The sequence below is a fragment of the Neopsephotus bourkii genome, unplaced genomic scaffold (assembly GCF_033783945.1).
Source record: "Neopsephotus bourkii isolate Nb327-2 ecotype Australia unplaced genomic scaffold, CSIRO-AGI_Nbou_v1 NB_753, whole genome shotgun sequence".
Lineage (NCBI taxonomy): Eukaryota > Metazoa > Chordata > Aves > Psittaciformes > Psittacidae > Neopsephotus > Neopsephotus bourkii.
Window position 1 is genome coordinate 1,755,180 of NW_026901251.1, and position 14,417 is coordinate 1,769,596.

Sequence of the window (14,417 nt, forward strand, 5' to 3'; positions counted from 1 at the left end):
GACTCTTTTAAGCAGACTATTCTTTTTTTTTTTTCCTTTACTATTTACACACAGTGAATGGCATTATTTTGCTATTATTTGGGGAGTAGGTGTTTTTGTTGATTAATCCCTGGAACAGACAATATAATTTTATCATGATTCACATTTTGCCACAGTCAGAGATCTATTTGTCAAACAACTTCTGTGGAAAAGTGACTTCACTTACATAGGAAACCCTGAAAAACAAGTGGAAAGATGTGCAGGACTGAGCACAGTACATGAGACTGTGAATTTGCAACTTGCCTACAGGATTGCCAGTGGCCTCTCCTTTTTGCCCACTGGCACTATTTCACTCTGTTTCCTTTCAATATGCTCATCTCATGTAACACTGTTTGCAGTCTGCAAAAATAATAAAGGGATACATTGCAAGCTTTGCCTGCTGTTTTGTTGCTGGATAATATTCTCCCCTCTTTTTATCTATTTGGAACCCAGTTCTCTGTGTGCCTGTGTAGAAGGAGGAAGGGAGGCAGGCAAACAGCAAAGGCAAGCACACATGAGATAAACCAGACTCAAGTAAATATGTCAAAATACTAAAATGTGAAAGAAAAAATAGTAGACATCTATTTGTGTACAGTACAGGAAAATAGTCCCTCCTCTGCCTCCAACTACTGATTGTAAACTTTCCCAACACCTTCTTAACTCCCCCAGAACAACCGAACAGCAAAACAGCCTTCAAATCTGTGGGAACAAACCATAAAACCTCATAGCAAAGTCTTAAGTAATTATCTTCCATTTTAGGAATGTTTCGAGGTAACTTACGTTAATGGAAGTTGTGCTATCGACTTCAGTTTATACAAGCTCAAGTCCTCTCTATAATTCTAATGAATAGTGTGCTCTGGCATCATCCTTTTTTCTTGTTTTTCCTTTTCCTTTTTTCTTCTTGCAAAAGAACCACCCCTCCCTCCACTGGTCCAAGATGTTTTACACAAGAGACAAGAGAAATACTCATCTGAGCTACAACAGCAAGCTTTCTGTGACAACTGAAATAACTACAGGGTGCAACAGACCTACTGGACACAGTGTAACAGACCAAGACCATTTTCAGCAGTCCATATAAATGAGAAGCCCTTAATTTGGAGAGCTCAGGAGTGCAGATATAGGGCATTCAGTCACCCATGGGCTCACCCTTGGAGAACAGTCCTGAGCACATTTCATTCATCAGCACAATCCCAGACTTTCAGTGTGCACAGTTGCTCAAGTCCCTGCAATGTTCATCTCAGTCTCCCCCCAAAGATGGGGGAGATGTTCTGTCATTGTTTACTATGTTGCAGGGCACAAATAATATAAAGTTAGTAACTACAGACAGAACTTGTGTAAATCTAGTACCAGGGTAACAGTCTCAATCTTGATAAGTAATAGAATTTCCTTGAGAAATGGTGGATTGGTTGTAAGAGATGACTGCCAAGAAAATGGCAGGAACATTGTTACTGTAAATACATCCCTGACACACTGCTCTGCAGGGAGCACAAAGCTTCACTAGAAACTATAAAAAATGTGCCAAAGTGGGGTACATAGTATATGAATCCCTATAATGTGTCTGGTCAGGATGGAGTTAACTTTCTTTATAGCAGCCTGCATGGCGCTGTATTTGAGATTTGTGGCTAAAAAGGTGTTGATAACACATAACCATTCTAGCTACAGCTGAACAGTGCTTTGCAGAACAAAGACTTGCAGGCCTTTCTGTTTCCCACTCTGTCCCCTCCCTGAGTCAGCTGAGGGTGAGCAAGAAGTTGGGAAGGGACACAGCCAGGACAAAGACCCTGCCCACACCATTAATGTCATGCTCAGCAATAAAACTGGAATAGGGAAACTAGAGGGTAGCGGGTTTTGTCTTCCAAGGTAGACATACTCGGGCATGGGTGTGCTTTCAGGAGGTGGTGAGTGACCACCTTTGCATCGCCTGTTGCTGTTGGGTTTTGTTGTCATTCTTTCCTCTCTTTCAGTCACTTAATCAACTGTCTTTATCTCAAGCCACATGTTTTCTTGCTTTTGCTCTCCCTATATTCTCTCCCATACTACTGGAGGCTGGCTGGCCACTAAGCAAGTGGCTGTGCTTAGCAGCTGGCTGGGGTCAACCCACTACAGACACTTCCAACAGAAGACGTAGTATTTTGGAGACCTTTATCCCTCTTCACTGCTACCTGTGTATTACAGCATTTTTATTTCAAGAAGATACTGATTAAAATAATACAACCACAAAATCTGATATAGAAAATCCCTCTCCTCTGCCATTCGGTCAAATTAGCCCACTGACCTGTAATTTTGGTCTCACAATATTAAACCATTTGTGAAATGGAGATATCAGATACCTGGGGTGGAAAGTTTGTATAAATTTTACTGACACTGCATTGCAACCAGCTTGGTCTATCACAGCAAAACATTTCTAGGAAGTACTTACGCATTTCTGCAAACAGCTGCCTTCTTTCTGCCATGGTATTTCCTCTTTTCCCACAATCTTCAATCATTCTGGAAGACAAAATCATGTGAAAATACTGAGCATTATTCCCAGACTGAATATACATACATAAGCACCCGTGATCAATCACGGAGAACCTCTGAGGTTGATTGGTGCTCCATGTGTACCCAGTGCCTTTTGCCAGCCTCTCCGTAGCATGGTTTGCAGAGAACTTCATTTCCAAATTGTCCTCCATTCCCCAGACTCTGCTTTCAAGCATTTGTTTTCCCCTTCTCCCTCTCTCTCCCAAAGGCAATGTTCAGTTTTTCTGCTTGATGTAACTGACTTACATAACGCAAGCTCTGAAATTCATTTTAGGTTTTCTTAAATAAGGAATCTTCAGTTTAAATTATGTAAGAGAGAATAAATCATAAAAGATTTGGATATTATTTTACCATTTAGAAAATACCTTTCTAGCCAGTTCTGGGTGGAGAAGACAAACCCCCCCCCAACAAAACAACGATTACATCTCTACTCTGCAACATAACACCCTCCATTTACTCAAGCAAACACACTCCAAATATTCATTCAAATTCATTGCATTACATCTCTGATTAAATGAGTTTTAGTAAAAAGCCCAGAAGTAAGAATATATTTTCCTTCAGTTTTCAGATACAAAAATCTTCAGAATATTCTGAAGAGCACTACTGCTGGATAGAGCATAGAGAAAAGAGACTGCTTCCTTCACAGCCAGCATTCAAACCATAAAAGACTAAAGCCTTCAGAATAAAGATGAGTATCTTTAGCAGCACTCAAAAAAAAAAAAATGAAACCAGTGTCAGCATCACCACTTCCTATGGGTAATTTACTCTAGCAAACCAATATCCTTTCCTCCCTGCCAAGTCTGGTTAGGGCTTCTGACCTTCATTTAAATCTACATCCTACTCTCAACTAGACTGTGCAAAATAACTTTGGACCACCTGGGTTATAATGGACAAGCTCTGCCGAGATCTGCAATCCAAAATATTCTGCCATATCCCATAGCAAACCCATATATGTATATAACGGGAAGGATTAAACTATGGGATGCTACCACCACCAAAGAACTCAGGATAGCAAACCAGTTTGCTTTTATTTCTCAGAGAAAGAAAGGCAGTCACCTAAGAGGTGTTTTGTTGTGTGGTTTTCTTTTTTCTAACTTCCAAAAAGCACTGTTCAAATGTACCTGCCTTATCCAAACAGCCTGTTCAATTCCCAGAGTACTCACAAAGGCTCTGCTAAAGTGCTATCTATGGTGAACATTTTGCGATGTGAACAGCAGTCCCACCAGGAAGCGGACAAAGGGTATGGCTGTAACGTGTTTGCAGGGATACTGAAGTTCACCTGTATTCTCTAATTTGGCTGTGAGTGATACAGATGTGTGTAGCATAGCATTAAGTCTGAGTTTATATATCCTGCCTTTCTGCAGGGCTAATGTCTTTCAGAACAGTGCTTTACAGAAGCTACACAGCCTCTGATCTGGCAGAAGCTGGTGTCTAGCTCACTCAGAGGTGTCAGAGAAGACTCACACCCACATGCAAAATGAGATATACCTCAAGATACGCCAGACCTGACCTGAATGCTAACTAGAAATCAAGTGCTAATACCTTCTGTGCGTGGATTATCATTAAATCTCTGCCCATAAAAGATGAAAAACTATGTAATCCCACTAACCCCAGCTTGAGTTCCCCACTCCTTTCTGTTTCTAACCAAACTCGTAATAGGAGACACATCTGCCATGGTAAATCATAGAATCATAGAATAGTTAGGGCTGGAAAGGACCTTAAGATCATCAAGTTCCAACCCCCCTGCCATGGGCAGGGACACCTCACACTAAACCATGTCACCCAAGGCCTCGTCAGGACAGGTGGGTTAAAAAAGCCCTTTGAAAATATTGCATCTTTTACCAAGCAGGGCAGTTGAGTGAATACTTCAGAGCAAACACTATTTTAGATTCACTTTTATTGCTTGTAAAGTGGGTCACAGACCACCATAATTTTCTCTGACTTCTCCTGTATTCAGAATTATTCCACAACCAATACGAAACTGGTTTTCAGGCTATACACTGTGCATATTCATTGACTGAGACTGGGTTATTTTGATTTTGGCACAAGGATTACATCACCATCTTTCAGTTTCTTGATACAATTTACACTTAAATCTTACAGATCTTTCTCCATTTATCATTTGCCCTTTTCATTCCACCAATATTCTCTAACATTACTGATATGATCACTGGTCTCACGGTGACTGCTGCAAACTTTAGCAAAACCAAAGGACGCAACTTTATTCCCCTTTCCCTCATACTGCCTCTTAGAGAAAAGTATTCTTTAGCTATTGCTTTTAAATATCTACACAACATTCATTAGAATGTGGCTCACCTGTGACCTCATTCCCAGTCAAAATTAAGTAAAAATGATATTTTTCAAATAACACAAATTTTACATCAACTTCTCCACTTCTTTCAGAGAGTCCACTCCTCAAGTGGCCTTTCAGTGGGATAAAAGTCATTAACTATTGACTTTTCTGCAACTCATCCTACCCTTACTTTTATGGATACTTGTATCTCCTTATATAAAATATTCCCTGGACCTGAACACCATTTTTCAGAATGTTCCATTATCTACATTTCACTGCTGTGGCTTATGGGGATTACCAGGCCTGACAAAGAAATTTGTATTTACACACACACAGCTCAGGCTTCCTTGGAGAGGGAAGAAACTTTGTATTTATATTTTTAAGATTCTCACTGCACTAGGTATTTTGCAGATTTAAAAACAGCTTTCACCCCAAATGACAGTTCTAAAATCCTCTGCAATGGGGTATAAGCCATGAAGCTAAAGAGAACACTAGTGGTGGTAGTTATTTCAGCTAGGTATCTTCTTTGCCTCCTTCACATCTTTTTCTGATAGCAGGAAAATCACAGACTCATAAAATGGTTTGGATTTGATGTAGCAGTAGTTCCAGTCCATCTGCCATCGTCAGGGACACCTTGCACTAGACCAAGTTGCTCAAAGCCCCATCTGAACTGGCCTTGAACATTGACAGGGATGGGGCAGACACAACTTCTCTGGGTAGAGCCTCACCACCCAAATGGAAAAATGATAGATGATACTCATCCATATTGTCATTTTGGAGTCGCCATTGATAGGAATTCACTCAATGGTGTCTTGCAAGCTTTTCGTATGCATTTTTAACTCTAGAATGTGTTACAGCCCAGGCTCAACTGATGCCATTGGTCATGGGTGTTGGGCATCCCCCTTTTCAGCGCTGCTCACCTTGGTCCAGCTTATGTGTCCACAGCTCAGCTCTTTAGCTCAGATTACAGAGACGCTTTGTGCCTGGGATGCACTTGGCTCAGGCCCTGGGGCTGGCCTTGAACATAACTGTCTACAGACATGTTCCACTATTTCTCATTTTCCTTCTAACACAAGTCAAGTCACAGGAAAAAAAAAGCACTGTTTGTTCTACAGAGGAAGAGAGCAAATCACAAAGTGAACTTTAATGTACTTTATAAAACAGAACAAATGATCAGAGGCATAATTTAGAAAAATATCAATTAATGGACAATCTTCCCATAGTAGCGATTAGATTATATTTGTCTTCTATTGATCTCTTCCACTGTCTTTTTGCCTTTGCTCTTCTGCTCAGGAAACAGCTCCTCCACTGCAGGTAGGGAGAACCCCCACTGTGCATCTAATTAAAATTCTTGTCACAGGCTAATTAGTAAGGTACCAATTAGCAAGGCATTAAGGCTTCGATATATTACAGACATTCCAGAGCAGAAACCATTCCAAGCATACGCTTTCCAGTCTCTGAAAAAGATACCGTGAATGTTTCATTTCTACCAGTGTCTCAAGCTGAAGACTTTTACGTTATTAGAAACTGAAAGAAAAGATGAAATAATGAAATAATTGAGTTTGATTTGAACTCTTTTGATCACAATTTCATCTTTGTGTTTATTATGCATCAGAAGCAGAGCTGGTCTGGGGTTTTTAATATACTTTATTTGTTTATAAAATCTGGGAGGGAATATCATATAATATACATAAGGTGAGAACTAATTGCCTCATTTTTCTTTCATTTGCTCTTATGCTGCTTTGATTTATGAGCACTGTAATAATCTCTTTCACACATAAGTGTTTTTCTTGTTTTAGTATTTTTAGGGTAAATAGCATATTTTATGAACCCCTGTTTTATGCCATCTTTCTTGTAATCAGTGTACTTTCATTTCTTGAGCTGTCTCGATGCATTGTAAAAGCAATGCCTGTCACAATTAAATCATTACCTCCAAACAAGCATCAAAATAAGCAATTGCCTGTATACCTCAAGAAGGAGCTCCCCTCTGGAGAGTTCCATAAATTTCCCAGAAGACTGTCAAAAATTCCCAACCTGACACACATACAGTTTGATGGCTTTGAGAAAAGCCACCCCATTAACAATTCCACAAATCCCCATCCCGTTTGTCCATGACAGATGAAGTGCCCCAGAGAGGCAGGAAACATGCCAGTGAGGAAAATCACCTGCTGAAATTCATTAATTGTGGCATGTAAAATGTATCAAGTCCCATGTGATGGCTGTGACAATGATGAGCGTTTGACAAAAGAGGCTCCAAATCATGACTGCTGACATTCCCAGAAGTCTTTCAGGCTGGATAAAAGGTGTTTTTTTTCATGGCAGCAGGCACAGAGAAAAAGGAGAAATACTTGTCTCTGTCTGAGTCTTGTCCATTCGTGTTCCTTGTGGCTATGAAGCACGTGGGAGCCTTTCCAGGACACAGCTTCTAGTTGGAGGTTTCGCTCCAGAAGACTGGTAAAACCAACAGTGAGTATCTCAAGATCTCTTTTTTGGAAAGACTACCATCACTTGGTAGAAAATATCAACCAGGGTTAAGCATCCTTTATGTGATCAGTCTGCAGTTCCCTAGCAAGGAAACCTCCAGCTCCTGATATAAACAGGTATTTTTCTTCTTCCATGTCATATGTTAGATACTCACTTTTGCATTGGAAGCATTAGGATGCAGAGAAATTTGCTGGTTTCTCAGTGGCTATTTTTCATGCTGTTGACAAATCTGATGCTATTTTCTATGCAGCTGGTCAATACTTAGACCCAACTTTGAGCAGAAAACAGTAACATTTTTCAGCAGCACAGGCTTCTCGTCTCCATTGCTCAGGACAGTTCTATCAAAATACCCTCCATACATAACAAACCACTGTTTCCTTTCAGGATTTACCAGCATCAGAAATTCTGATTTATGAAAAGGAAGGAGCCTGCTAGGGTATAGCTTACAGTGATTTTATGAGGAACTTAACACTAGGTTTGGAGTGCTCTTAATGCAGGATTAATAGCAATCCATAGATTTTTCCTCTTCTCCCATTTTCTTCAAATTCAGCCCTGGTAGGTGGATGCTGCTCAGCCAACTAGAGAAGAGTTATGGCTGTTTATTTCAAAGTGAATTTGGACTGGAGAAGAGAGACTTAAAAGGTACAGCATGTGCTAGCTCAAACCAGGTTTGCAAAGCCACCAACCTCAGCAATCCTTGAAACTAGTAATGAGAATCATGGAAGGTCGTATCAGAGCCCTCTTCCCCTTAATGCATTTATTAGTGCCTTATGAATATATTGCTCCACATCTTTTAATGAAGCAGGTGCCTAATAGGTGTCTCTCAGCTTTAAATTCCAGGACTAATGTTTGGCACTGTAATAAAATTGGTCAATGCTCTTTCCTGAGGCTAGGTGTAATTGCATTGCACTTAAAATGCTTGTTTGTATTATATCTAGATGAGCTTTTTACAGTGAAGAAGGAAAATAAAAGCTGTTGCTAAGCTCATCTCCAACAGGAGCCTCAGAAAGTCTGCCTTCTTATTTTTGTCATCTTTTGCAATTTCAGTATTACCAAAAAATTGAAATTCTTTCTTGATTTATTCCTTTAGCAAAATATGTTTTTTTCTTTTTAAGGAAGATTTTTCCATCCGATTTTTCATCAGTTCCCCTTTTGGGAGCACCATATCCTTAATGGAAAACTGTTAAAAATGCCTAATAGGGTACCCACTGCAACCCATTTTCATAACACTCAGTCTTCAATGAGATTGAATACTATGCAAATCTTACTGTGAAGACTAAAAAACAAATTGTGAAGAGGTTCCTCACTAAAGAAAATAAGGGCAATTTGAAGACAGAAAACATGAGTGTGGAAGGAGACTAATTTCATATATAATACTGTAGAAACTCAGAACTGTAACAGAGAATGCTCTGACTGGCTTCGGGGAACAAAGAAACCACTACTCATTTTCCATGTGCACCAGGCATTATCAAGTTTAGGAATCCAGAATGTTATTAACTAGGTCAAAATACAGGCCCAAATCCTTGGTTTTTTGCTTTTTATGGGTGCTTGAAGAATATAATTTTGAGCTTTTCACTGCCACGCAAAGGAGGACTTCTCTTAGAAAATGTTTCTACTCCAGATATTACAGATATTAAAGAAAACCAGCACTCAAGAAATACTATATATATATATATATATATGAAGCTTTACAAAGCTGTCTTACAAGAGTTGCTTGGATATGTTTTTCCAACCATGCTCTTTTAGAGTCAGCCTTCTTGGCATTACAAGAAACTCCTCTACTGGATGAACATGGAAACAAAAGTAACATTCAGTGCTTCAAATATGTTTTCACTCTTTAAGAGTATAAAATTATCCAGTAAAATAATTTTGGTCAGCTCCAAAAATCTTTTCTCCAGGGCTCCATTGCCATCATTTCTGATAAACAGTCCTGATAAACAGCAGGGATTGATTTTAGCTAACTGGTACAGATTTAAATACAGCTTTTCAAAGCTCTATTCAAATGTGATTTTAAAATTGTATTTTGTCTAAGTTTTATTAACTATTTAAAACAAATAAAGCAGGTATTGATTTCCTTTACACTCATGCACAACACTGCAGGGCCTTAGTTCAGCCGAGGGGCAGTTAGAAATAGCCTCCACTAACAGTCATTTTTTTGTTACACTCAAAAACACATTCTAGAAAAAGAAAACCCCACAAGTGAAACACACAAGTCGATGATATACAGTCCCAAATATGCTTGTCTGATGTGTTCACCTTTTAATGGAGTTTTGTCGTGCCCTCATCATTTCACCCAGACTGCAGATTTAACATCAACAGAGGTTTTTTAAAACATATTCTTCTAAAAAACGAGATCAATAAAGTATTGATCACCTTTAAACAGTTAAATTTGCAATTCTACTTCTTTCAGTTGGTTAGACAAGGAATAATTCATTGCGAAAGCTGTAATGTAGGCAAGGAATAATTCAAAGGGAAAACTGTAATGAAATTCAAGGGATAAAAGGTTACAAGGACTTTATCACAGGAAGAATGTAATTGATACTCTGATACTTTGGTCTTTTTTCAGGTCTTTTTCTTTGCCATTTTAGGGACATAAAGGAGGCTGCAGGATTTCACATGTAATTAAACCCCTACTTAGTCAAAGAGATCTTTCAGTTCTTCTTGTACTGCCATAATTAAACCCAAATTCATTTGAGTAAGCTGTCAGTGATACAATTGTGTTGGGAAGCATTTCCTGGCTTCTGCCAATTTCAATAATACAATTTGTCAGTTTTTGTAAATAGGGATTTGATGATTATGTGCTGTAGGACAGTAGGTACTTTCATCCCCTTTGAATAATAAAAACATCTAAATAAACCAAGCAGTAGCTGCGAGAGAAGATACATTCCTAGGCAGTTGAAATCATTGAGCTCCTTTGTGTGTGCTGTGAAAATCTTTCACTAAAATTAAGTATTGCTGGGTAGTCAAACAAACCAGTTAATAAAGAGGCTGCTGGCTTTTATCACCTTACCTGGTCAAAAGTTTTGGCACCCAAACCATTAACTGAACAGCCACTGACTCAGAAAAAACCTTACCAGTTCAGAAGAGTTTTCCATTATTCAACTGACAACCAAGAATAATTTCAACTTTTTCATCTTCCTGCCTGAAACAGACCTCTCTGGCCTTTTTTTTCCCCTTTTTGGTTTTCTGAAATATTATCACAAATAGATTAACGAAAAAGGAGCCTGAGTTAGATCTAAACAACACAGCTAAAAAAAAGAATCTTTAAAAATATGCCCATAGAAATCCAAGTCTCTCCAAATCTAATTGGTGGAAAGGTGGAAAATAAATTACAAATGAAAAAATGATGAGGCACTGACAAAACTGCTCACATATATATTCTTTCTTAGTGGTAGTTCTTAATTTGTTCAGTGAGAGCAGTTACTAGGGCAGAGGAACGGCACTAGGAGGGGAATTAACAAATTTATGAGCATATTTGGGTTAAGTATACCTTCTGAGACAAAAAAGCTTTGATTACTGAGTCTGTATGAATCTCATGCAGGGAGAAATCTGATCCTTAATGCAAGCAAGAGCAGCCTACAGGCTGATCTAATTAATATCTGAAGAAGGTATTTCTAGCTATTAGCTGTTGTCAGGGAATAAGAAAATGGGAGATTTTCTCTTTTTACCTGGCTATATCGCTTCTGTGAGTGGCCTGCTGACTTGGATAAAATTGACACGACGATTTTGGTGGCTGCATTCAGCTGAAGATTCTCTTAAAGCAGACGCCAACTTGCTCCTTTTAATTCTGTTCTCAAGTCCCAAATCGCATTGAAAGACACTCATCTAAATCTCTAAGTTTGCAGTGGGAAAGCAAGTTCCACTTGCATTGTTAAAATTATTTCACTTGGCAGTCCCAGCTACAACTGTTCAGTCCTCATGATATTCAGTTAAGATATTAAATACCCTAAAGTCAGAACAATTAAAATCAGTGTTGGTACATCCTCATTCCATAACTTCCTGCCTGCATACCCATGAACAACCACATAAACAGTACAGCAATACAGTCATTATATCCAACAGAAACAGAACAGGTAGGTTGGCAGTACCAGATGGTAACAGAAGAAACACCAGAAAAACATCCAAGCAATGAGATGTCTAAATTTATATAAATTTTAGTGACAAGAAACTAGAGGCCAATACAAATATTTCTGAGTCTTCTAATAGTGAACGCATAGGAAAGGCAAACTCAGATGGGCTCCAGTTCAACAAAAGCTTTCTTTAATCTGTCTCTGTTCTGCAAAGCCTTTACACACACACTGAACTCAAGAGCATAAGCTTGAATTCCACTGACAGTACGTAGCAGAAGAGGAATGGACTGCTGAACCAGGCTCAAAGGTTTTTCTGTTTAGTCCTTGATAAATGTCTAACAAAAAGGACAGCCTACAAACAGTGTACATAGAAAGGAATGTATTTGGAAATGACACTTTAAGGAGTAGTCAGAATATCTCCCAACACAAGATAAGCTTTGGTCATGAGCAGAGATGTATCTAATAAATAACATACCTCCTCTGTAATGTGGAATTTTACAGAACACTGAGGTCACTTGGAAAGCAAAAGGAATTAAAGAATTAAAGAGAAAGGTGTAAGAAACACAAGAATCTTTCCCCTTCATCCACGTCATCACTTGGATGTATGTTGAGATGCTATTCAGGATACTCTTACAAAAGTGAACAGTGAAGAGAACTACATTTTATGTCAGTTCCTGCATCACTGGTTATTCCTGAACTATCCCAACCACAGTAGGCTAGCCTAAGCTTTTCTGTTACAAAACTGCCTTTGATGCACATGTATTCTGTCTCTGCCTCCCAGCAAATTTAGGCCTCCCAATGCTGGATTACCCACATACAATATAACCTCAACCTCTCAAAGTAGTGTAGTTACTTCATTTCAGTGATTAATAAGTTGCAGCTATTTACTGGGAGTTACAAATTTTTGCTAAATTATCCATTTAATAAATAATAAGTTAGACATTTTACAGCTTCACTACAACATCAGTATGTTAGATGTAAGGCTATGAAAGGGTGTAATAACTTAATTCAAGAAAAAACTCCATCCTTATTTGAACAGGTAAAGGATGACAGGAAATGAAAGCAAATGCAAAGGAAAAGGTCAGCTTGATATCCACTATTGGCTAGTTCATTTTCTCAAATAAAAATTCTAATATACCAAATTACTTTTAATCTAATTAAAATCTGTCATTATTTTATTAGGCAATATCACTATTACAAGAGCATACAGAAAAAAAGAAATACAATATAATTATGTAGCAAACAGATTCATACACTAAGCCCAAACGGAAAGCTAATGCTTGAAACATTGAATGCAAAGATAATGGCTGATGATGTTTGTACATGGACACAGAAGAAACAGGCTACTACGTAAGATTCACTGATCCTGTTCTTTCCTCTCAGATATGCACATTACCTCTAACACTGGCTGGATGCTGCTTAACTCGAGTTACTGTTGTATATGCAAACTATGCTCAAAGAGGAACACTTTCAATAAAACAGCGTTAATTATATTGTGAAAGAATATCCCCCCAATGCACCATAAACATTTCAGCTGTTAGAAATAAGTTTGTAAGCAGGATTTCATCTGGAGAAATGTCAGCGTCCTGAATTTACCTTTTCATGGCAAGGAGGGAATGTGAAGAAAGCCAAGGGGAGCACAGGAAAGCCCAGAAGCAGCACAACTAATCAAACTGGCACCTATGGCTGCAAAGATTCCTGATATGCTTTCAAATCCCCAAACAGTTGTTAGAAGAGATTATTCTTAATGTAAAATGAAGTAAGATGGCTTCTTGAGACACTCATCTAAGGATAATCAAGACAGAAGACACACTCGTAGGCAAGCGTTGCTCTAGGAGGCACAGATGCATCAAATTTTGTGGAAAAGTGACTTTTGTAACATTAATGACAGCTTACAAGAGGTGTCAAAACAGTCAAGACACGGTCACACATCCCAGTCAAGACACGGTCACACATCACTGTACATCTGTATATGCTTCCGTCATGTTCCACCAAACACTAAACTGCCACAGACTAGTTTTGCAATACCTACTTCATTTGAAAATATCTCATTTTCCTTCTTTTTCTGCTGAGGTCCATCATTCTACATGTCTTATTCTACACACAAAGCCAACAGTTTACATTGAAACACACACACAAAGCCATAACGGAAGATGAATGTTTTACATGCTGCACATTTCTCATCACCAGGAGGAATTACTGGTCTCAAGCCAACATTTTCGCCTGTGCAGGTTAGTTTTTTATTCTAGGAAAGCTCCTATGGACTTCAATGTGGCTATTCAAGGAATGAATAAGGACTTTCCTGTCCTCATGTCACAGTTGCATTTAGTAAGATGGGTTTTTTTTTTCCCAAAACCCACACAACACAGCATTTGTAACAGAACCACCCTTTATTCTGCTCTCGTGAGACCTCACTTGGGAGTACTGTGTACAGTTCTGGTGTCCTCAACATAAAAAGGACATGGAACTGTTGGAACAAGTCCAGAGGAGGGCCACGAGGATGATCAGGGGACTGGAGCACCCCCCAATAGGAAGATCGGCTGAGAAAGTTGGGGCTGTTCAGCCTGGAGAAGAGAAGGCTGCGTGGAGACCTCATAGCAGCCTTCCAGTATCTGAAGGGGGCCTATAGGGATGCTGGGGATGGACTCTTCATTAGGGACTGTAGCGATAGGACAAGGGGTAATGGGTTAAAACTTAAACAGGGGAAGTTTAGATTGGATATAAGGAGGAAATTCTTTCCTGTTAGGGTGGTGAGGCACTGGAATAGGTTGCCCAGGAAGGTTGTGAATGCTCCATCCCTGGCAGTGTTCAAGGCCAGGTTGGACGAGGCCTTGGGTGACATGGTTTAGAGTGAGGTGTCCCTGCCCATGGCAGGGGGGTTGGAACTTGATGATCTTAAGGTCCTTTCCAACCCTAACTATTCTATGATTCTATGAAAAAACACCCCATTGAGCAAACTCAGTCACTGAGCTCCCAGCTGTGAAGGTGCCATTTCCAAGATTCACCATGCATACAGAAGTATTTCACAAAGA

At 39.1% G+C, this 14,417-nt stretch overlaps 1 protein-coding gene across 27 annotated transcripts in view; it reads right to left on the reverse strand.

The window, feature by feature from the left end:
• DTNA (dystrobrevin alpha) overlaps positions 1-14,417 on the reverse strand; it is a 230,603-nt gene that overhangs the window by 97,429 nt on the left and 118,757 nt on the right. For all 27 annotated transcript variants that reach the window (XM_061354862.1, XM_061354860.1, XM_061354874.1 and 24 more), the window contains one exon: positions 2,438-2,505. In XM_061354862.1, coding sequence (XP_061210846.1) covers positions 2,438-2,505 — 68 coding nt within the window. The remainder of the gene's footprint in view (positions 1-2,437; positions 2,506-14,417) is intronic.